The sequence below is a fragment of the Amphiura filiformis genome, chromosome 9 (genome assembly GCF_039555335.1).
Source record: "Amphiura filiformis chromosome 9, Afil_fr2py, whole genome shotgun sequence".
Classification (NCBI taxonomy): domain Eukaryota; kingdom Metazoa; phylum Echinodermata; class Ophiuroidea; order Amphilepidida; family Amphiuridae; genus Amphiura; species Amphiura filiformis.
In genome coordinates, this window is record NC_092636.1 from 14,081,568 (window position 1) to 14,107,573 (window position 26,006).

The following is a 26,006-nucleotide window of genomic DNA, read 5'->3' on the forward strand; positions in this document are numbered from 1 at the left end:
AGACTTGACACATTCCCCCCGTAGTATAGGTGCAGGGACTTCATCAGAGAGTCATCGCTCAAAGATGCCCTGGTACAATGAATGGGCTATTCCATTTAAAATCCACTCTACCCCTGTAGAAGATTTTGGAAATATCTTCCACAGGGGTATTGTTTTTCAAATGTAATTGGTTAGAGTTAATCATTTTGAAACCTATACTCCCCCTGTATTATAGCTTTACCTATATCTTCCACAACTAGAGTGAGTACTTCAAATATAATTGTCTATTCTATTCAATACTTATACTCCTCTGTGGAAGATTTTAGCTAAATCTTCCACAGGGGGAGTATTCAGTAAGGATTTTAAATGGAATAGCCCAGTGTGAGGATAAAACAGAAGATAACCATCCCAACAATACAAAATCAAGATCACAGAAGAGAAGGGTCCTTGGTACATCGGCAATGAGATAGCCAACTCACCTTGTTATGGATGACACGGTACTGTTTTTATTGACTGGCTCCTCGATATGGACAGGCTCTGTCATTGAAAACAACCCTTTCAACAAAGTTTTATCTTTTTATCTATAATGCACACGGATGAGCAGTGTAAAATTAGTTATGACCAAGTCACATCCCCAAAGCCCCCCCCCCTTCAAAATAAAAAAAAAATCAATAAAGTTGTGACGTCTTCCAGACCCAGATCGCTAAAAGAATGAAAATGGACAATGTACAAGAATCTGCCTACATAAGGCTCATTTCAAGAACTGCTAGAAATAATCATCGGGTCAATGCAGATATCGTAACCACCACAAACAATGGAAAACAGCAGCATCAGATTGTGACTCAGATTATTTTTGAGAACTGACAATGATCATAAATTTAAGTTTGTTGAGAAACTTACGAGGGAATCACAAGATAATGTATACACATCAGGACATGTGGTTATGGAGTAAAACTAACGACTAATAAGAACAGGGCAATTTATTGAAGAATTGATCATGTGCCCTGTCGTAGCCGAGCCGTAGAAGTTGGATGCAACATGGAAATCACACATAGAATTGTTGCAGAGTTTGAAAGTTGCACTTAGGAATTACAAAGTAACGTTGACAGGAGACATGTTGTCATATGAAATGTTGCAAGACCACAGATACAATCTGCACTGACACGCAAATGCTCAACGCTGAAACTAATTTTGCTGTTTGAGACCATTGATGGAGATCTTTTTGGACTTTTTGCTTTCAAAGATGAATATACGCAACACACATTTGCGGTGTTGGATTGGCTACTTGACTTTGAATCGGACTGCTACATGCATAAAAGCTGGGACATATCCTCAGAAACTGGTAATCAACCTATCAAACTAAGCAATGAAGTCTTTAACCTACTCGCCATGACAGAAAAAGTAGTCCTGGAACAGCTTCCCAAAACATTCATCATCGAATATGAAAATGGTGTAGTCACAAACATAAGGATTCCTTAATTGCCAGAATATATTGTTAGATATTTGCGTTTCCATATTTGCGCACCCAAATAGTTCTGACATCACAAATGAGACACAAGTAATGTTTTCACATCCCAATTTGGTCACAAGAAATCAAAAGAGGAATTGGATGTGTGATCTGTTCAGACCTTTTTAGAGTTAAAAAAAAATCAATAAAGTTACGATGTCTTCTAGACCCAGATCGCTGAAAAAAGGTCAATGTACAAGAATAGCATCATTTGTCATGGATTATTTTTGAGAACTGATAATGATCGTACATTTAAGTTTGTTGAGAAACGTATGAGGGACTCACAAGAAATTGTATACGCATCTAGACATTTGGTTATGCAGTCAACCAGCGACTGATAACTGTAATTTATAAAATACTTGATCATGTGCCCTGTCACAGCTGAGTCAAAGAAGTTGGATGCAACATGGAAATCCACAATGAGTTATAGGCTTTAACTGCTCTTGAGATGTGTGGGAAGCCTGAATTACATATCTTTAATAGAGGAATAGCATCTAAAACCAGTAAGTCTCCAGATGTGGCAATAACTTTTTTCACCACTGGGATTGTCAGAGTTAAGGGAGTAGTGTGGGTGGATGAAGTTCTACCTGTGATGAACAAGACTGTGACCGTCCACCATCTATCACACAAGACTGTGAACTTCCACCATCTATCACACAAGCCTCATTCAGTGAATATTGACAGGGAGAAATGCAATCATAAACAATGTGACTGTAAACCACTCAGTGGATGATGAATTAAAGATAGAACAACCAGCTAATGTCAATGCTGCCAATGAATATACTTTCACCTCTACTCCACTGACGTCATCTCACAACTGGATCAATCAGGACGTAATTATTTGCTTAGTTGACATAATACATGTAAGATCTCTTTCTTGGATATCATTGATACATAACATCATCATGCTGATATATGCATGGTCAGTGCTGTGTGACAAATTGCTTTCCCCCAGTTAAAATAATGATTCATTTCTAGAATAAGCTTAGGTATAACAGTGCAAACGTCCTGGAAGTATTTCAATTTACATTTCAATAATGGGCTATTCCAGTTCAAATCCATACATCCCCTATAGAAGACATGACCTTTATCTCCCACACAAGGGGTGTAGATATCAAATGGAGTCGCTCATTCAGGTAACCCCATTCGAAATCCACACTCTTCATGTGGCAAATTAAAAGTCATGTCTTCTATATAGGATGTATGGATTTCAAGTTCAACTAGAAAGACCCAATACAAATGTGCGACACAATCTGATACAACCCTGCCCAATACGGAATTTATTTTCATCATCAATTTATGCTTTTGCTGCAATCCTTGCATCCCTAGCTGACATACTTCATTGAAAAGTTCAAGTTTTTTACAACACCAGTTTTCCCCACGTGTACTATACAATGTCAATTTTGCCACATATTTCATTGGAGGGATTTTGTTCCCTTTATTTGCCTGTACGGTATAAGAATTTTGGTGTGGTTGGATCACACTGTGTCACATATAATATTACTGAGCATGGATATAGATGTCATCACTGCACACAGACATCAAAAGCATTGATGACCCTGTCTCTAGCAATCAAGATCCACTAAAGCATATTGATCAAACATTGGGTTGTTCCATTTAAGCAAAAGTCTTCCACAGAGAGAGAGTATGTTTTTCAAATGCACTGAATTCGGTTGATTATTTTGAAAAATATACTCCAACTGTATATGGCTTTACCTCCATCTTCCAACTGGAACAAGCATTTCAAATGGAAATTACCAATCCATTTGTCTATTCTATTTGAAACCCATACACCCTCTGTGAACGACTTTCACTAAGTCTTCCACATGGGGACCATGGATTTCAAATGGAATAGCCCATTAGACTAGAGGAGAGTTTGGACATGAACATGTTTGTGATCACAGAGGGGAAAATAATGCACCACCTGATTATTTTGTTATGCGCTTCGCAAACTCGTAAATTTTTAAACACTTGGTTATGTTCAGGCTCACAAAGCACAGAATGCCCAAAAATTTGTTAACACTCATGCGTCTTGTTTCAGTTCAGGTTTCTACAGCTAAATGCCAGTGGTACACTAATTAGAGTCCCACCTTGACAATCCAATATGGTTGATATCTCAATTTTAGTATCAACACAGAGATTAGAGAGCTTAAGGAATAAAAGTTGTCTAATCACGAAATGAAGTCTTGACAACAGGCTAATTTTGTGTAGGCAGGGCTTACAATAAAGATTGACTCAACTATGATATACATGGCTTTATTAAGTCCTGACTCTCCTATACTGTGTCTCATCTCAAGTTGAGATTAATCTCATGTTGGATTTGGTAGTGGCACACTCGAATCGGTGTTTACGCGGTTGCGTGACCAGTGTACGGACAAATCGCCCTTCTACGTGTATGTATATGCTCTGCGGGATTAGGTTAACGTGCTCAATTTGAATCTGCCACTACAAAATCTAACATGGCGTTACTCTCAACTTAAAATGAGACACGGTATAGTCCAACCACTTTGGTACTACCGTAAAGAACAATATTTTCACAGCACAAATTTTTCACGACTTGAAAGAAGCATGGAATTTTTCGCACAACTGATAGATTTTCTTTAACTTGTTTAAGGAAAAGGAATATTTGTGAGCTTGAAATTTTCACACCCATGAATATTTTATCCTTAACACTAATTCACTCCCTTCCAACACTAGTTTTTGTTACAGCTTCTGCATCACGTCAGTGGTATTAGATAAAGAGTCAGGCATTACTCCTGATAGCAAATGACCAAACTTACACACACATATGATGAAATACTGTCATCTCTTGAGTACAGAGATGAAAGCTTCTTTAGGCACCTCTACATTTCCAAACTTACGTAACCTCTTCTTGCCTTCGGCTTGCCGCCGTAGTAGCTTCGCTTTACGGGTGACGTCACCGCCATACTGTTGCGGAAAAACAGAAAGAAAGAAAATGGTACATGAATACATACACCTAGAAGATGCCAAGTTTCTGGCTGCATGGGGAATTGTGATTTAACAACAATATGTACCATGAAGCAAACCACTTCAAAAATAATTTCAGAAAAGTTCAACCAAGTTTCAACGTTCACTTCAAGACATTAACAGTGATTTTCAATGATTTTTTTTTATTTTCTGATTTAGACAATCAATGACAATTTTAATGATGAATCCTTCACTTTCAGCCATTCCTATACAAATTTAATATTTTTAATCCTTTGCAGTGATGACTGGGAGTGCCTTTAATACATTCATAGAAGGTTCTGAACATAATAGACAAATTCATTGCAAAATCTTACTTCATCTTCTTTTCATCTGCAAGCAAACACTAGTAAAGAAGTCACTTTCAACTTACACATTTAGCCAGTACATTTTTCCTCACTGCCTTGACATTTTCGCGTGCTAAGATCTTCTTGCCAATAGCTGCCTGGACGGCCACTTCAAATAGCTGCCTTGGGATAGTCTCCTTCAACGTAGCGCACACCCTCTTGCCGACCTCTCTTGCCTTGTCTTTGTGGACCACCATGGCTAGCTCGTTGACCTCTTGACCGTTGAGTAGAATGCTTAGCTTGACCAGCTCAGCTGCTTGGTAACCAGCGTCCTCATAATCAAAACTAGTAACAAAAGAGAAGGGATAACAAGAAGTAGAATTTTGAAATGTAGAATAGCATGTAGTAATTTACACGAGGGTTTTATTTTTGCAACTTTCGCGAACAGACTTAAACAACACATTAACTTTTGTCATATATTTACATTGTAAAGGCCTGTATTTTCATAAAAACACCAAGCTTCCTCATGAATAACTTTGTATTATGTGGAATATTATTTTTTGTGCTTCTATCTACCATATGGGTATATGACCACTTCCAGCCGAATTATTGGCATTTAAGAACTATTTTGATTGGCTTTAAGGAGGGTTATATCATGTATTGGGCCAATCAGAGATATAGTAAGAATAGTTGAAAGGCAGGTAAGATTAAAATTGCTCCAAGATCTCATAGCCTTTTTTTTATTGGTTACTCAGATGATTATACCATGTAAGTAACCAATCAGAGGCTCTGTAAGAAAGCCAGTCATGTCCATGGGTCAAATGTCTCAAATCAGTAAGCTTACCTTGCATAACCCGATGTAACAGACTTGAGAACATCAAAGAAATCCACGACTACTTCATTGAGAGGTAATTTATACTTGAGAAGGACCCGGGTGTTATCTATATGGGAATAGTCTAACTGTTCGCCTCTTCTCTCCTGTAAGTAAATACAATGATGAGTCAATCGGTTAAAATCAAATAAACATAATAGAGGAGAAGTGTGAGATTTCTTACTGAAGTTGTCTGTAGCATCGAATACAGCTTCCAAACGAATGATTTATTTAGAAAGTCTGCACAATTCCAAGATGGTGACAAGTATGTGACAGACCCCGTTTACACAGAAAGAATTGTGACATCAAATTCAGATTGGCTGCAATAAAGGATTAGCACAAATTATATTTGACGGATGTTTACACTATGTAGCACACCAAGCAGAAGTTGACTTCAAAACAACTTTTGAGTTTGACTTAATGCCATCACTTGCTTGTGCTTTAATAACCATTATGAACTCAACTTAATTACGAGTTCATTTAGACTGCCAAGTGCCAAATTACAATTTGAATTTGAAAATTGTTGACTCAGGTAGCCAGAGTATTTTAGTTACATTCACTGATTTGTTCAAATATGTATTGGGCTATTCCGCCCCTGTGGAAGATTTTGGAAATAATTTCCACAAGGGGAGTATGAATTTCAAATGGAATGAACAAATTAAGTGGCTCCATTTGAATTTCATGCACCCTATGAGAAAGATTCAAGCTGAATCATCCAGTGAGGGAGGGTGAGTTAATGGAGCTGATAGTGTCATTCTATTTAAAATTCATACTCCCCCTGTGGAAGGTATTTCCAAAATCTTCCACAGCGGTAGTGTGGATTTTAAATGGAATAGCCCATACCAGAAATGTCCTACATTTTTAAGTTCTATTTTGGCTCATGGGTAGTAAGTGTTAAGGCACTTCCTTTGAAACAACCCAGCACTTCCTTGAGAAATAATATTTCTGAGAGCACAATCACAATGCAGCCACTTCCTCCACATTATGGAATTTAATTAACTCACCGAGTCAGGGTTCCTGCACGTTGAAGTCTTTAAAATTCAAGGAATTTTCAAGGTCCAAAAGCATGATTTTCAAGGATTTACCACAACAAAACTATCATGATGTGGCTCTCCATGCAGCACATATTAACGAAAGTGACAGCTTCTCTTCACTCCTCAAATTTTGTCAAAATTATACTTTAGGTAAAATTCCAATTTTCAGGACTTTCAAGGACCATGTGCAAATTTCCAGGACTTTCTAAGGCCTTAAAAAGTTGTTTTCAAATTCAAGGACTTTCAAGGACTGTGGGAACCCTACCAAGTGTGATAATTATTTTTATTACCTACCAGACAGACATGAAGTATCTGAGTAGCATATTCTTCTGGTGAGATGATGGTTCCAATTATCATCGGCTCCAAATACTCCACAGCCTGACCTCTATCTGGGAACTGAAACCAACAAGATTATGATAATCTTTTTAATCAGAGGTGACATAAAGTACAAAGCTTTTTCACCAGTAAACTTGATGCATGAAAGTTGAATGAAAAAGCAGCCTTTAAGCTGTTCAGGTGAGTCCTGCAAGGCCAGGAGGAACAGAATATGTTATGAGTGGTCCCAAATAGGTGGAATTTATGACATTGTCAATTGAATACCAACTTATGTTCCTAGGATAGAGTGCTGCTTAGTGAAAGTGTACCTGAACAACCTGATAACAATCTACACCAGGCACAAAAAGAAACTCGTCAGTTATATTCATCCTTGCTGTTCAATAACTTGATAATTTTGGATTATTCTGAAATATACGTTTTGTTAATTGGACTTTGCTTTCTCATTTGACACCCTGTTCGTGAAAAACGAACAAGAATTGACCAAGATATGCGCCTCCAAAGCCTCAAACCCCAAAATCAAAAGTTGCATTTTCAACGATTTTCAATGGGAACTCATCGTTGTATTGCACACAAGCACCACGGGCCAATCAATAAAGCACACAGTGTAACAGGCACAATTGAATCGTTAAAATTGCAACTTTTCATTTTGGGGTTTGAGAGTTTGGAGGCGCAAATTCTTGCTCAATGTTCACAAACAGGGTGTCAAATGAGAAAGAAAAGTCCAATTAACAAAATGTATATTTCAGAATAATCCAAAATTATCATGTTATTGAACAGCAAGGATGAATATTACTGACGAGTTTCTTTTTGTGCCTGGTGTAGTAATGTTAGTTCTACTAATATTAGAATAGATGTTTTGGCCATTTTGATGTTGGCACAAAATGTGACATGATCAAGGGGAATGAGTCACATTTCGACCCTGGTCGAAAATGAGTTTTTCCACATGTTTCTAAAGAGGACATTTAGAGCTTTCAGAAACTGAAAACCCCATGTTGATACAACTTTTCTTTGCGAAGTTATGTCAATTTATCAATCTATGAAAACAATATAAAACAAAAGAATTTTAACACTTTGTCAATATCTCAAAATCAATATTAGCGACATCCGACTCATCTCCCTTGATCGTGTCACAAATGAGAACGGGCAATTCCAGCATGCAGAGGTTATTTACTACAAGTACAACTTCTCCCAATTCCTACCCAATGGTGTTGAGCTGGTTCAAGTATTATGTAAATCCAGGTGGTCAAAAGTGATGTGTGTGTTCTGAGGTAACACAGAGTCTAGTTCAATGACAGTGGATTGATCCAATAGAGGGCCCTACTTAAATTTGTTCAGTCCAAATAACAAAGACGTCTTCTCAAATAGCCGAAATCTTAGAAATGATCCAAGACCAAGATCTCTTTATTTTCCCCATGCATTTTCTGATGTGAACAGGGTCTAAAATACTATATCAAAATAGACTGACTCACCACAGAGGGATTATACACAGTGATTTCTTGCACATTCCCATAGAGTTGTCTGTTAGCTTTACTCTGCGTCAATTTAGCCTTGTATGGCACACTAGGTACTGTTACTATCACATTAGCATTGTACTCTTGCTCCAGGCGCTGGTTGAAGACATCTAGGTGAAGCAAGCCCAGAAAACCAAGGCGCCAACCTTGGCCTAAAGCTAGACTGAAATAGAAACAAATCAACCAGATTATCTCTGAAAACAGAGAGACATATTTATTAAACCAAATATAAGGGCAATCCATACACAAGTCACAAATCCAAGATGCTATGCAATATAGGAAATGGATTTGCTTGCAAGTTGCAACCTGTCGATAAGTTTTGGTAGTGTGTTATCCATTACGCCACCAGCTCCCACTGATAAACGGTGGTTAAAACTGGGTACTAATGTAGGCAGACAAGGTATACAATACACGATACTTAACTTCATAAGAGGCTTTCAGGGTTGTCAAATCAAAACAAATTAAAAACAAACCAAAACAAAACCAGACCTACCTGCTGTCTATGCTGACAGACACACTGCTGTCATTTAGTGTCAGCCTGTCTATAGCAGAACGCAAATTGTTGTATTCGGATTGGTCCATCGGATATATACCCGCAAAGACCTAAAACAAATATGATGACAAGAATGCAAGAAAATGAATCAATACTATATGCAGGGGTGTGAGAGGCCTCAGACCAAAACAGCTGAGAATTACTAAAAATACAGCGTAAAACCAGGGTAAAAACATCAAATATGGGCTGAAAATAAAAGAAAACGCGTAAATGTTAGCAGTAAAAAAAGCTGACATTTCACACCCCTGTATATGTAAAAAAATCAATGGTGGAGATTGAGTGCGACATGTTAGATCTAGCGTTCTTCTATCCGAGCCGTTTAACAACCCTCAATGACGAATTGAAGCAGGAATTTGACTTTTATTATGTAACAAAAGTATCCTGGAACATTGCTATGTCATCGGTATGTTGGTTCTTGCTCTAATTTTCCTGTAATTTTGTAAAATATTCTGTCATAGACAAGTTATTATGGTATTGCCCACCACATTCAATTCTTTGTTACCACACATTTATAATTCGACTCCATTGCTTTTGTGTGTATGCTCTTTGGTTGATTCAAGACTATTATTGATCGTACGTCCAAGTCACGTCGATCCTTCAAACACGCCCAGATGAACTAATTTCACTCTTCCGCTGATTAGAGACTAATATTTACATGTACGCTTTCCTAATGGTTGACACTACCCCGATTCTCAATTTGATAAGGACGGATATGAAACAAAACTATCGAGGCTTAACCCAACAAATTTCAGAAGTGAAAACTGAACTGTCTGAAGATCAGTACGGATGTTGTAGACTTAAAACTTAGCCTTGAGCATGTCAATAGCGAGATTGAAGTACTATGAGACAAAACTATTCCTGCCCATCGCAAAGAACTGAAGAAAATTCTACCACTGAAAGATCAGCGTCTGGAGGTGGAAATTTACAGCAAGTGAGCAAACCTATTGTTCTATGGCGTTGATTTCACTCTCAGAGAGGATTGTGAGAACACAATTTGTAATTTCTTGAAGACAGAGCTTTTGCCACAAGCAAGATGACACCATGTTCTTTGGTTTGACACCATCTTCCAACAAAATCCACAAATGGGCGACCCAAATCATAGTAAAATTCGTCAAAACGAAGGATCCCAACTCTGTTCTAACATAACCTAAGAAGCTCCAAGACTTCCAAGAAGTTTGGTGTTTCACTGTTTCACCCCATCTGCCAATGTCTACACCTACTTCCCATCAAGCCGCAAACCATCACAGCAGGAAAGAAGTATTTTTTGCTGTTGCTCTCTTCTAATAGTTCCAAATTTGAGGCCAGGCATTCCACACGCATATGATGATGTAATATATGCAGCCCTCGAATTAAGGATCTGAAGGGGCACGGCAACTTTTTTAGGGCAAGTTGATAATTGCCGTGGATTTTCACTGAAAAGGCAAGGCAGCACGGCAATTTGTAATATTTCAAAAGGGCATCAAGGCAACTGTTGAAAATTTGAGAAGGGCACCAAGGCAATTTTTCAAAAGCGAATAGATGCATTACCGTCAGCTGAATTCGACACCAAAGTAAAATTCGACTCTCAACTTTACACTAAAACTAACCTGATTGCTTAAAAACCTGCTTTATAATACAGTTTAATTTACTTAAATTTTGCGATCCCTAGTTCTGAGCTGCAAAACTGACTCGAAATGTAGCGATGAAACAGCTGTAACTTTGGTAATAATATTGATCAAATTCGCGGGATAAAAACTATTTCGTGCAAAACATATCTAGCGATGGGCTCACATGTACAAGATAAGGCGATACCGGAAGGGTATCGCCATCGGTTTGCAATGGGAAGTCAATGTTTGATAATCGAGAGAACAATTGATTTGCCCAGGGCTCAGATTTTGTTCACAACACGAGGTCGAGGAAGCTATAGTTACTAACAGCATTTCTGATTGGTCGATAGTACGTTTAAGGTATTTCTCTGACCAATCGAGAAAATGAAGTGAGATTTCTAGTAACCAGATAATGTATAAGCCGATGTGATTGGCTGAATATGTAAGCTTACGTAGGGGTAATGAATATTAATTCACAACAAACTATTGTGTATACTGTGATTGATAGCTGGGTTACGATGCTCAAAATAGCGATCATGTTCAAGATTTTCGATTTAATTTTCCACAATTTTGCTGGGATTTAACCAGTACTTGTTAATGATTTTATAATGAAGGGGCAGGGCTGGCGGCTAGGGCACCCACGGCAACTTCATTTAGGGCACGACAAGTGACTGCCGCCGGTAAAGGACATATTTTGAGGGCATTGCGGCAATGGGGGGGCACCCACGGCAATATGCCGTCGGTGCCGTGGGTTAATTCGAGGGCTGAATATATGTAGGGTTACCGGAATCGAAAACTTCGGATTCCGTCACCACGAGAGCACTCGCCCTAGGAACATTAGGATCCTGTACATATCAGGCATTTCGGAGAAACTCAAACGGATTTTCGGAAAGCACAACATTCCGGTATCCCTGAAACCCTGCTATACGCTGAAGCAGAAACTTGCGCACCCAAAGGACAAACCCCCAAGACATAAACAGAGTAACATCCTTTATGCTGTACACTACAAAGACTCGGACTGTGAAGATTCTTACATAGGGGAAACAAAACAACCATTGCCCAAACGCATGTACCAACATCGCAGACCCAGCTCATCAGGAGTCAACAACTCAGCAGTTTATTCCCACCTCAAATTTACAAACCATACTTTTGAGGACAAGGAGGTTTTAGTGCTCGACAAAGAACTTAAGTTATTTGAGCAGGGGTCAAGGAGGCCATATATGTCTGTCGTGAGGAGCCTTCACTCAACCGAGGAAGGGGACTATGCCAAACTTGTAAAGATGCAGCCATCAAACGGGTTCCTCAATGACTCTCCCGTGACGTCACTCCAACCGAGTCACGGGTCAACACTTCAGCGTCAGCCCATTAGGCCTGACGATGCATCTCGGATGAGACGTGATACTATAGCCAACTCAAAACAGTAAGTCCAGATGATCAGTTTGATACTTAAGTTACCCAGAGTACTCACCATTGGTTTAGCCGCTTTGAATCCAGGTAGAAGAGCGACAGGTTGCCCATGACGATAGAATGTGTCTCCTATATGTGCTTCTTTAATGTTGTGCATACCAGATATAAAATACCCCACTTGGCCTGCATATCTAGATAACAAAGATAGAAAAAAACAATAGCATGACATAAGCATGAAATGTATCAAATTGCTATAAAATTGCTCCCTGGTAGCTCATTGTGCTTATTTAACACATTGATTTTACTTTAATGTACACCATTCTTCCCACTTTTGCCGCACGCATAATACGTAAATAGGTTGCTGTTGAACATGTCGCATAGTATCGGCAAGGTCCCTTTGTCTTGCTGCGAACTGAGAAAACAATTTCTGGTATTTAGTCACCTTATTAGCAGCCACTCAGTGACTTTACTGCATATGATCTGCCATCATTATGTACAGGAGTCATCACCACTATGTGCAGGATCCAACAAAACATGTATCAAACACGTAATCATCTACACATAAAATCCATACTTTGTGCCATCTTTTATGTATACATGCAATTATGTAAACAATATAAAAGAATAAGCATCCACCCCTACTGACTTTGTAAAATGCCCTGGGCGGTTAATGGAACAAATACGGTACCATAAAGTAAAGTGCAATACTTACAACGTTGCTACCGGTGTCTGATTAGGATGCATGATGCCAACTTCTTGTACTTGATACGTCTTATTAGAGTGTCCAGATGTTATCTTGTCGCCTTTACTGAGTTTGCCATCAATTAATGCCACGTTGGCTATTGCACCACGGTAACGGTCAAACCAGGAGTCAAACAGTAGCATCTTGAGGGGTTGGTCAATACCTGTTACTGGTCTGAAAGAGAGGATTCAATGTGAGTAGATTATCAATCATGGGACCAAAAACAGTGCTTTTGGTAAACACACCAAATCAAACATGAGTTTAATATAATTAGCATCTTATCATATAGTGGGCTTTATTATGTTGCTGTATATGATAACAAACATTGGCAAAGTTTAAATGTATCCTTGCTTATAAAACCAAACAATAACAGCCCTACATCATTATGTTGCAAAATTTCTGCATTGTGCTTAAGGGATCTGGAATGAGCGTTTTGAGCGTTTCGACAGTTTTTTGTGGGACACGAGAGCACATCAGACATATCGAATTGCATTCTGAATACGAAGAATGTCTTTCTGATATCAAATAATTTTCATTTTTTGAAATTCACGATATAATACAAATTTTATGACAAATTATTGAAATTTGATATTTTTCACATTTTTGATATATAACAGTCCTCAAGTAAATTTTATAAATCTAATGACATATTCTTAAAGTGTACATAGCTGGGAGGAAAAGCCGACTATCAATTGAAAATTTTGACCTTTTATATTGAAGATATGGATTTTTTCCCAAAAAGACCTATTTTTTTTGGTGTTTTGGGATAAAAAATCCATATCTTCAATACGAAAGGTCAAAATTTTCAATTGATCGTCGGCTTTTCATCCTACCTACCTACACTTTAACTTAAGTATAAATCATCAGATTTATAAAGTTTACTTCGAGTACTGTTAAATATCAAAAATATAAATTTTAATCATTTGCCATAAAATGTGTATTACATTGCTAATTTCAAAAATCAAAATTATTTGATATCAGAAGGACATTCTTCGTATTCAGAATGCAATTCGATATGTCTGATGTGCTCTAATGTCCCACAATAAATACTATCCAAACGTTCATACCCCATCCCTTAAAGATAATCAAAAGTTTTAGTTCAAAGGTGAAAAAGATGCACTAAGCGATGAATGTAAGGCACTACACTCGGTTTCAGAGAAGAATGCCAGTCCCTTGCTCACAATGACGCAAGTGCCCTGTTAATGAGTGATATACGCAGAGCATTATTTGTGTCGACCAATGTTTTGATACGTAATTGGCCAATCTTGTTATGATTGTCAAACGACTGAATCAGCCAATCAGAATCCCACTTCTGTGTTTATGGTATACAAAATGTAAACAACTGCCGTTCTTCTTTGGCAGAAACTGTAGATGTATTCATCAGCAGAGACTGTGTGCGAGTCAAACATACACTCAATCGATAACAGGACAATTATACCTTGTGAGCTGCATTCACACCATCGTAATTTCATTTGTGTCCATGCTATTCAGACGTGGTCTAATTCTGCATAAAACCGGGCCACGTTATTTCTATAGATCTGCTGCGCATTCAAATTGCATTGTATTGCATCATAATTTCATTTGTGTCTATGCTAATTATGTTTACACAACATGAACTCACGTGTTTTCAAGCAAATTCGCCGATAATAGGTGATCAAAAGCGATCGGAATGTTACAAAAGTACAGATCGCATTCAGCTTACTTCATATGAGATGATCTTTGGAAAAATACGGCATAATTTGCCATAGTGCTTGCGGAATGCCATGCAGTAAAATACTAAAACGTTGTGGCAATTCATGATCGACAACTAAAAATCGGTGTGTCGTTCGTATCCTCCGCTGTCAATTTCTTATCCACTCACTAGTCCTCACAAAAGCTTTGTGTTGATTATGTAATGTATGGAGGCAAATAATTGCAATAAGTACAAAGAAATAATGAGTAGGGCGGGCTCCGGGGCAGGTTTCTTCTTCGTCTTACATAACAGTATTGTTCTCCAAAAAACCCGGAAGCGCTACATATGGCGCTCTAGCTGAAATACAGCAAGATAATGTAAGATAGTAAATGTAAACCTGTATTTTAGCTAGAGTATCTTGAGCTAATCCACACAGTGCATCATCATCACTTGTTCCACCACCAAAGAATCCAAGAACACTACAAGCATCCTATCATCCTACCTACACAATGTTTCAACCCAAACCATGTTAGTTTTACTCAGCTAACTTACGGTTTGATCCTTTCAATGACAGCAGGCAAGATGTCATCCACTCCTGTACCCAGTTTGGCTGATATACGTAGTATGTCATCATCCGCGATATCAAATAGTGTCCTCATCTGATTGGCCGCTGCTTCTGGATTGGCCACTTTCAAATCAATCTACGAACAAATTCAAATAAATAGAAAAGTAAGGGTTTTAACAATATCCTTTGGTCACATTATACAAAAAACCTCTTTTACCCGGCCATAATGGGGCAAGCATTGGTCAAGCATGTGTGAATTATGTGCAATTCTGCATGTAACATTGTTGTAAGTAACCCATACGGATATCCAAACTGCCCAATGTCATCGTATCCAAAACACCCTTTGGGTGTATTTTCTGCATGGGGCTTAAAAATGCTCTGCTAAATATTAATTTCTTTCATTATGGGCCATACAAGACATAAATCTTTGTCACAAACATTCTTTGTAAATATTCTCATATTAGATAACAATCGAAATATATAATGATACCGATCCAAATATCCTGCAAAAATGGGTGCTCTTCAAGTGGCAATTCCTTATTGACTATGCCCTGTTCACAGGAAAACTAAGGCCACTTACCTACCTACCTACCAGTCAGCTTCATGCATTTCTGCACATGCTGCCTGGCTCAAGAGATGCTTCCAAATCCTACGGTCCAAAGCTGCAACCTCAGCCTCCTTTACAGTCCACCCTAGGTCCAGCCTTGAGATGTCTCTGTGGATGACGTCTCTCCATGATGTCTTAGGACGACCAGGTTTATGCTTTCCCATGGGTTGGCTTCCAATGATAGAGCCTCTTGGGGTGCGGTCTCCATCCATTCGTTGCAGATGGCCAAACCACTGTAGGCGGCGCTTTCTGATAACTGATGTGAGTTGGGGCTGTTTGGTCTTGGATCGAATACAGCTATTTGATATATGTTGTGACCATATCACTCGAAGAATTTTGCGTTGGCAGCGCATGTCAAAGGCATCAAGTCTAGCCTTGTCCCTCTCTGTGAGAGTCCAGCACTCAGCGGCATAAAGGAGTGTGGAGATTACACAAGCATTGTAGAACTTCAGCTTGGTCTCCATGTTGATGTTACGATCCTTCCACACCTTGTCCAGCTCTCTGAAGGCTCCTGTGGCTTTACCGATTCTGTTATTCAATTCTTTGACATTGGACCCGTCAGCACTGCAGTAGGCACCAAGGTACTTGAAATGGTCAACTACTTTGATGAGACCTTCATTGCCTATGTGAACAGCTGGTTTTGTAACATTGGATCGGCTAATGGTCATGATCTCTGTCTTCTTATAGCTCATCTGGAGTCCTAGTTTACCAGCAGTAACACGGATGGCTTCTGTTGTCTCTGCCATCTTGACATCAGTCTCTTCAAGGAGAGCTATATCATCAGCATAATCCAGATCAGCTAACTTTTCTTCTGGATATCTGAACTCCTCCTTGGCAATAGGATTAATCCTCTGTTGTTTTCATCAACAGCCCTCTTCATGATGAAGTCAATGGCTAAGCCAAAGAGTAATGGAGACCAGATGTCACCCTGTCTGACTCGGTGATGATCTTGAACCAGCTAGAAAGGGTCCCTTCTGCTTTCACTGCACATATTGTGTCCCGATATGAACTCCTTATGATGTTAATTATCTTGGGAGGTATTCCATAGATGCGGAGAATTTCCCACAGGGAGGGCCTGTGCACTGAGTCAAAAGCAGCCTTGAAGTCAATGAAATTAATGAGGCAGGGTAGCTGTTGGTCCAAACACTTCTCAATGATCTGGTTTAGGCTGAAAATTTGGTCTTGACAAGAACGGCCCTTTCTGAAGCCTGCTTGGTTGTCTCTCATTTTCAGGTCCACTTCATCTTTTACTCTCTGGAGTAGAATGGTTGAAAACACTTTTCCAGCGATGTCAATAAGGGTGATGCCTCGGTTGTTACTACAGTAGGAGAGGTCTCCCTTCTTTGGCAAGGGTAGTATTATGCCTTTTCCCCACTCTGCTGGTGTAACCTCGTTCTTCCATACATGCTGGCAAATACGGAGCAACCATTCTCTGATGACATCTCCGCCATCCTTTAGGATTTCGGGAGTGATATTGTCTACTCCTGGAGCTTTGTTTCGCTTTAAAAGACCAAGGGCTTTATCAACCTCCTCCCTAACTGGTGGATCCATATTGATGTTTAGTTCTTCTGCTTGGGTGAAGACAGAGAAATCTATGGTTTCCTCAGGTTCATCAGCATTGAGAAGACCTTTGAAGTACTCGGACCATCTCTGAAGTCGTGCAGCTTCATCCTTGATGATGTTGCCATTGACATCTCTTATCTGAGATGCTCTCCTGGAGGTTTTTCCAATTAAGATGTTCTTCATTTGGTATACTTCTCTCATGTTGTTACTTCTGGCAGCAGACTCAAGATCATCAGCAATCTTACTGTACCATGCTTTCTTATCATTCCTTAGACTTGCTCTTGTCTGCCTATTGAGCTCCCGGTAGTCACTGCCAAGTGATGGTTTGGCTCTCTTTCTCCTTGATATCAAATCCCTAGATTCAGAGGAAATCCATTCTTCTTGCTTCCCTTTCCTGTATCCGAGATGTTCTCTTGCTGCCGAGTTCACAGTATCAGTGAAGTTGGCCCACTCTTCGTTAATATCGGAGGTATCGTCCAATTCAGCAAGGATGTTGAATTTGCCGCCAATTGTAGCATTGAAGCTTGCAAGTATGTCTCTGTTTGACAGGTTTGAGGAGTTGAACTTCAACTGCTTCTTCTGTTGTTTCAGGACTGCCAGAGATAAGCGGACGGTTGTGATAGCAAGGTTGTGATCGCCTCCAACATCAGCCCCTCTGGATACTTTAACATCTTTCAAAGAGTTTCTCCATTTTCTGTTAACCAAGGTGTGGTCAATCTGGTTCACTGTTTTACCATCTGGAGAGTTCCAAGTCAGCTTGTGGATGTTCTTGTGCGGAAAAAGTGAGGAGCCAACAATAAGGTCATGTGCGAGGCAGAAAGTCAGAAGTCTGATGCCATTGTTGGTTAGGGCCCCTACAGCATGGCAGCCAAGTGCAGGTTTCCATGTATTCACATCATCTCCCAGTTGAGCATTCATGTCCCCGACTACAAGTTGTATGTCATGTTTAGGGATGTTTGATACCACATCATCCAGTTGGTTATAGAAGGCATCCTTATTTGCAGTATCACCAGGACGGGTTTCACTGTTGGTAGGAGCATAGCATACTACTATGGTGAGTTTCACATGCTTGCAGTTGAATCTTGCTATGAGCAGCCTGTCAGAAATGCATTCATATGACAGCAGGGATTTTGCAGCTGTGTGGGATAACAAAAGGCCGACGGTTTTCTCTCTTCTGCTGGTGTCTGGACCGGAGTGTATGATCTCCCAATTCTTGTGTCTACTCCTTCCTTGGCCTGGCCAGTGCAGTTCTGTCAGAGCGACTAAGTCCAACTTATATCTATCACATTCATCAATCAGCACATCGATCTTTCCTGGGGCATTGAGGCCCTGAACGCTCCAGTTTCCTATCTTGAGTTTGGTTTTTGTGATGTTTATTGAAGTTGTTTCTTTTGGGTTGTACCTAGTCTTCCTCCCTCTCATCGAAGTTAGTGGCTTCCCTGGAGGGGCTTTCACCACTACCCTTCATATGGACTGGTTTAGTCTGAGGTGGCTTTTTCGCACGAGTTTTGGTAGTTTCTCTTTGTCAGGTTTCGTAGTGAATAGGTTTTTACACTGGATGGGACACTAGCCTGTCGCAAATAACCTATGCCTGGATGATGTATTTCAAGAATACACCTTGGTTAGGGGAATCCAGATAGGCTGCTCACCCTTTGGACACTGTGGTAGTTAGAAACGAGCTGTTATCAATGTGTCCTTACTCACATAATCACGAAAACAAGGGGGGGGAACCCTTGTTGGTTTAAATTAGGGTTTTCCTTCCCATACCCAGAGCCCCGTCTGTTTCCTCAGGCCGCAAAGCCTGAGTTATCCGCCTGATACCAGCTAGGAGGTGGGGTTGAGTTGCAAGCAGAGTGGCGATTATGGACAAGTGGGCTGATGGAATTGCCACCTGTACATACAGCTGGGAGAGTTAAAGTGAAATTAGAATGAAGAAGAGTATAAAGGGGAAGGCATGCAAGGAGAAATGCAGGGTGAAATAAAACAGAGGTGAAAAATAAAGAGGAAAGCAAGCTGGAATTGCGCTTCTACAAGCCATATACCAGGCAAGGCCACTTGGAAGACCTAAACATGTACAACCTATGAGTATTATACATACCTTATTTATGACTGGAATAATGGCTAAATCTGCTTCAAAGGCTAGGTAAAAATTAGCTACTGTCTGTGCTTGTACACCTGAATTGGCATCTACTAGGAGTAGCACCCCCTGGCAAGCTGATAAAGACCTGGACACCTCATAATTGAAATCAACATGGCCCTGAAAGAGAAACAAGTATATCAGATTAATCCTTCCATGATATACGGTCTTTCCATCTTCAAGAAATGGGCTATTACAGTTGAAATCCACACTATCCCTGTGGAAGATTTTGGAAATATCTTCCACAGAGGGAGTATGTATTTCAAATTGTAATTGGTCAAGGTTAATCATTTTAAAACCCATACTCCCCTGTATTATGGCTTTGCCTATATCTTCACAACAGGTGTATTTCAAATGGAAGTTACCCAACTGTCTATTGTATTTAAAATTTGTACTCCCTCTGGCCACAGGGCTAGTGTGGATTTTAAATGTAATAGGTAAGAGCAATAGCTGCCATGTGTACATGTAGCTGCCGTGTGTAGATGAGTACAATACTGCGTGTAATTCACCAAATGTTCACAGGGCAGCTATTGCACTTACCTACTGTTGGCACTGAGCAGTCAAGTTATGCCCTGATAAATGAGCATGATACAGATGCTAGTGATACTCACAGGTGTATCAATGAGGTTGAGTAGATAGGTTTTCCCCTTGTATTGATAAAACATGGACGCTGTCTGGGCCTTGACCGTGATCCCTCGTTCCCTCTCCACCTGCAACTTATCTAACACCTGTTCATTACCGCCTGTCTTTGATATGGTGCCTATGGAAGAGAGACAACAACATAATGTACATTATGTAACATCCATTTTGCCTAATGTTAATACATCTATTACAGTGACAATTAAAATTTCAACACAATGTATGCATTTTGCCATGTTACAAAATTGTGTTTTTAGGGAAGAGAGCAAGATACCTCTACACCTCTAGAGCCTAACTTGGTAGTTTTCTAAGATCTGAACCAAATGCTGAAAAGCTAGCATATTATTTTTAAACACCTTCTTTATCTAATCAAAGAGCGTTTTTACAGTTCTTTAATAACCAAAACTGTACTGGATAAACCAGCCTGTTTTAAAGTTCCCCTGAACAATGGTGGATTAACTTTGTTATCCTGGCAATCCAAGTAAGCAAAACAAGATATAAAACGAGTACTTTTTCCACACAAAGTAGTAAAACAAGTTACAAAACGAGTACTTATTCCACCCAATGTTAAGTTTGTTACCACCCAGCATTAACAAACAAATAGTGGCCTGATGATCTTGAATTAGTACTCACATTAGTTGCTACTCATTTTGAAGTGGATTGTGTAACCAATACAAAGGAGAGACAAAATATAATTACTTATTGTTACAGGTAATTAAAACGAGGTGGTTTGTCCAATACGAGGTGTACAACAAATATGTTTGGATAGCTTACAATGTATTGTAGTTTTAAAAAAAAAGAAGAAGAATTACAACAGCATGAAACCAAAGAGCGTAACAGCATCACTGTTTTTGGGAGGCGAGCTCAAAACGCATTGCCCTAGACTTTGTTTTACAAAATCAAAGTTTAATCAATCAAGTTATTAAATATAACCATACAATTATTCTGAAATTTTAATGAGGTCCATCAATTCTCACTTGTTAGTTCCAGCAGTCTATCAGCCAGTGTGCTCTTGCCATGATCTACATGAGCTACGATGCTAAAATTACGAATATACTCAGCAGGAAATTCTGACAGATCCAAACCACCCTGTAAGATTGAGAAGAAAAATTATAAAATTAGAAACCAAAGGCTTAGGTACATACTAGATTCAGTTGAGTCTGTTCTCACAAGTTCTCATCTGTCTCAGCAAAAGCTGACTGTGGTCAGTGTGTAAGGGCTCTGATATGAGCATTTGGACAGTATTGATGATAATTGATATACGTACATGTATATACACTTTTTTCCCCAAAAAAATCAGGTCTTTTGGGGGAAAAATCCATCTTCAATATATGAAAGGTCAAAATTTTTTCAATTGATCGTCGGCTTTTCATCCCAGCTACATACAATTTTAAAAGTACATATCATCAGATATATGCAATTCAATGTCCGAGGGCTTACACACGCAACATTCTGTGTGCTGTTATTTTCCTCCACAACTAAAACACACCGCCATTTTAGATTAAAAAATTCCTTATCCTTTTTAAAAGTTTTTCCATCACTAATAATTGTAAGAAAACGTTTACTTGCTCAGTCGCCGTGTTTGGATGTGCGAACATCGCGTACATCATTCACGCTTATAGCTCACGATCATATTATGTGCTTAATGCTTATAGCCTACTCGCGAGCGTCCATTGGTTCTAGCGCGGCTTGTTTACAACCGGAAAGCGACCGGGCAAAAACACTGTTTATGCCCGCTTATCGGCCAATCCGTCATCACGCATGCTGTCATATACATGTAACGCATATATTCATGACCAGCTCTTTCCAAAGCTTGTTTATTCGTGTACAAAATAAAATACAATCAAACCTGTAAAATCCGGATTTTAAACCCCTTGAACAAATTCAAACAATTAAGTTACAATGTAACAGAGTACAGACTAAGATTAGAATTAAAGCAATAGAATTGTATTTTTTTGGTATAAAATGTTAGTTTTCACTGTCAGATATGTCCTCTTATAATTTGGGCCCAAACAGACGAGGCAATACAAAAAAAATCGCTATTTAATACCAGCGCATATGTCACTAATGCGAGCCTCCATCTCATTTGAACGCAAATCATGTTGGCTCTTTGTACAATGTAATCCTAAAAAGCTTCCAAATCTCGAATTTCAACAAAACTACAGCACCTTAAGCCTTGATTTTTGCAGGGTATGTTTATAGAGTACTAATTTACATATTAACAATTGTGTCAAAAACAGAATTTTGAAATACTGAGGGCGACAGGGCGTCCTCATCATGATCAGCAAATGATATGGCTTTTTCTTTTCTTTCTCTCTTTCTCCCTTTGTTGTGCTGACTTCAAATAAGCGAAGATAACTCGCACTGTGGTGTGCACATGCGTCGTCTCATAGACGACCGAAAATGAATTACGGTGCGTATTTAAACAAAGACGTGCAAGTAAAAAAAACTGGATTCAAGATAATTTCAGTCCAAATCCATGTTTGATCCCTGGGTTTTGACCATGCACGATTACTCACCGCTGACCCTTCCTGTGATTTCTTGCTACAATTGTTACTGCTGGCTGAAAATTTTCTGACTTTTCCATCATGAGTTCCCACTTGAATTTTGATAAGCTTATTTTCTTCAACACTGCCAGCACATAATTTTTCAAGTTTGGGCTGAGCTCGGAGCCTTAAATTTAGAGTATGATATCGTAGCCTTGTGAATGTTCTACCACACCCACACAAACTACATGCATACTTCCGTAGAAATAATACCATAATTTATATCATTGAATGATATCAAAGTTAAATTATGCTGGTATTTTTAGCTCTCTTTCCGGTCTCCAAACATGATTTCATCAACCAGGCATGTCCAGGCACAAAAAAATGTGCAGGCGGCAAAGGACGTCCCATCATATTGACAAAATAACACTAAATTTAGGCAAAGTAGATTTTGGGCCCTGTACAAACCTATGCAATATATCCGCTAAAAGTCCGTTTTAGCCATAACTTGTGTCGATCGATTTCTTTTAAACCAGATATCCATGGGAGATAAAAATTAACACAGAGAAAGTAAAATGTATTTAAAAGGAATCTGCCCGGCGCACAAGATGTGCACCGAGTAGATTTTGAGTAAAAAACCGTCAAATTTTGACTTTCGCGCGTTTTTTAAAAATCCCTTAATTTGCTCTCTGCTACTAGCTATGAAAAGCATCTGCCATTATGAGCGTATAACGTATCGTTATTTCTATGCTGTGTAAGAGTCGGATATTTGCGATTCGTCATCTTGGATTGCAGCAACCCAGATCTTGCCCTTGTTCCCGATATTCTTATCACGTGATTATATACAGACTTACTCACAAATTTTAGGAAAGTGGTGTGTTTACGGCGAGATCCATGTTTTTGTTGATGTACAATAACAAAGTCAGAACGAAGCACGGAGAAGTCAGTACTTCTGTTTACAAACAAACAAAGACAGCTCTGTTTACAAACGTGATGACAACTTGAGCATAATTTTAAATTTGAGGTGAGTGTACGGAATAATTAGTCGAGCTCACTGTTTTCGTAGGGTCATGATGCACTGTCTGATGCTGAAAGCTTAAAATAGTACAACAGTGAGTGAGCACATCCAATGCAATGCATGCTATGACACTGATCAGTGCACAATGTCTATAAAATAATCAGTCTACAATAATCATCCATCTATTATAAAGACAGCGTCACTGTCTGTAGTGTCAGTGTATATTAAACCCCCGGGATTATAAAACACTGCCCCCCCGGCCATGGTATAAATTGTAGTACGGGGAGCTGGATCAATAAGGGGCTGTGCAATAATTATGAGCCCCCAAACGGCTCACCAAAAATCGCTTGCCCCCCTCTCAGCCTGCCAAAAATCGCTTGCCCTCCCCCCTCTTGGCCCGCCAAAAAATCTTTGCCCCCCTGCACATGCCAACTTTTTGGGATCCCAATTTTCAAACTTTGAATGCCCCGTGAATGTGTGCCAAAATTGCTTGGCCCCCTCTCGGCTTACCAAAATCGCTTGCCCCCCCTTTCGGCACGCCAAAAATTTCTTGCCCCCCCCCCCCCCACAATTTTACCCTCCCCAGGGCTCAATTATTGCACAGCCCCTAACTGTAATCCTCTACTAGCTAGTGATCTGGACCCGGGGTACTCAAGTTTGGTTTTGGTAGGGACGTGCATTGAGATTTTGGAAGTAGACCCATAAATATACCAATTTTTCAAGAAATTTGGACCCATTGATATACCAAAAGTCAAAATTTTCGGCCGAATTTACCCAAAATTGTCTTAGTTTTTACAAATTTTCCAAAAATTTTGGAAAATTTTGAAAATTTTGGCTAGATTAAGGAAAAATTGGGCTGTTTTCCGAAAAAATTGAGAACATTTTGAAAAAAAGGACCCATTCATATACCAAAATAGGCTTTGAAAAAAGGGGTCATTGATATACCAGAAGGCTGAAAATGCTACCCATGTTTGCGGCACGTCCCCGTATGGTCATTTGTACCGAGTACCCCCGGGATCTGGACATGTATATTGTATTATGTATCTCTCCTCGAGAGAGAGAGACGCCAGTATACTTTTGCACTTTAATGTTTTTTGTAGTAAGCTTTACAGCTTTTAAATGCATGTAAAAACACTGCAGTAATTTGAGCCAACTCATCCGATTTAAATTTTAATAGATATTATTTGCACCGACGTCACTCTTTTGAGTAATTCAAATGGACTATTATGCCTCGCCGACTTATGTAGAGCAGGGCAGGGCATTTTTGAATGGGAAGTCGCCCCTGACCATCTCCTGGCCCCATACCTCAGGGAATTTCCCAAGTCGCTGTCCATCGACTTCCAAGCAGGATGAGGAATCTTGTCTTTGAATAGCAAGCAAATATCCTGAGATAATCAATTATCCTGAGATAATCAATTATCCTGAGATAATCAATTATCCTGAGATAATCAATTATCCTGAGATAATCAATTATCCTGAGATAATCAATTATCCTGAGATAATTGATTATCTCAAGATAATTATCCTAAGATAATTTATGATCAAGATAATTTACTATCAAGATAATTTATGATCTCCAGATAAAAAACATCTTGAGATAATGTATTTTCTCAAGATAATTTATTATTTTTCATCAAGATAATTTATTATCTCGAGATATTTATCTCTGGACAAAATGATAGAGATGTTTTCATGGAGATATTTATCTCAAGCTAATTTACTATTAAGATAATTTATGATCTCCAGCTAAAAAACATCTTAAGATAATGTATTTTCTCAATATAATTTATTATTTTTGGACAAGATAATTTATTATCTCGATATTTATCTCTGGACAAAAAGATTATGGATATATTTATCTTGAGATATTTTATTATTTCCATATATTTATCACAAGATAATTGATTATCTCAGAATTGATTATCCTGAGAAAATCAATTATCCTGAGATAATCAACTATTCTGAGATAATCCACTATCCTGAGACAATTATCTCAAGATAAATATCTCCATAAAAACATCTCTTTTTGTCCAGAGATAAATATCTCAAGATAATCAATCATCTTGAGATAATTGATAACAAATTATCTTGAGATAAGTCACTAAAAAAATACATCTCAAAATCTTTTTTATCCGGAGATAAATATGTTGAGATAATCTTGAGATAAATTATCTTGAAATAATAAGTTATAAGATAACTTATCTCAAAATAATTTATTATTTAAAGATAATTTGTTATCTTTTATCTGGAGATAAATGTCTCGAGAAATTATTTTGAGATAAGTTTAATTGATAAATCTCAAGATAACAAATTATCTCAAGAAAATACATCATCTCCAAACCGCTTTTTCTGAAAATAATAAATTATATTAAATCATCTCAAGATAAATGGCGATGATAAATTATCTCCAGTCAATTTATTTTTTGGAGTTAAATTTATGGAGATGAAAATGTATTAAAAATGTTTTCTTTTCCATTTTTGTTATGTAAAATTATTGTTATTATTGTCTTCTTTTTTTTTA

General features: G+C 38.6%; 1 protein-coding gene across 1 annotated transcript; it reads right to left on the bottom strand.

Annotated features, from left to right (window-relative positions):
• Positions 1-467: 467 nt before the first annotated feature.
• On the bottom strand, positions 468-22,806 carry LOC140160662 (translation factor Guf1, mitochondrial-like). Its single transcript, XM_072183934.1, has 13 exons — positions 22,501-22,806; positions 20,959-21,070; positions 19,954-20,102; positions 19,304-19,462; positions 15,023-15,171; positions 12,769-12,972; positions 12,118-12,247; positions 9,004-9,113; positions 8,469-8,673; positions 6,958-7,059; positions 5,603-5,736; positions 4,845-5,103; positions 468-4,414 (listed from the first exon to the last, which is right to left on the bottom strand). Exons 1-13 carry the CDS (start codon positions 22,741-22,743, stop codon positions 4,289-4,291), a joined length of 2,082 nt encoding a protein of 693 aa, XP_072040035.1. The 5' UTR covers positions 22,744-22,806; the 3' UTR covers positions 468-4,288.
• Positions 22,807-26,006: the final 3,200 nt, after the last annotated feature.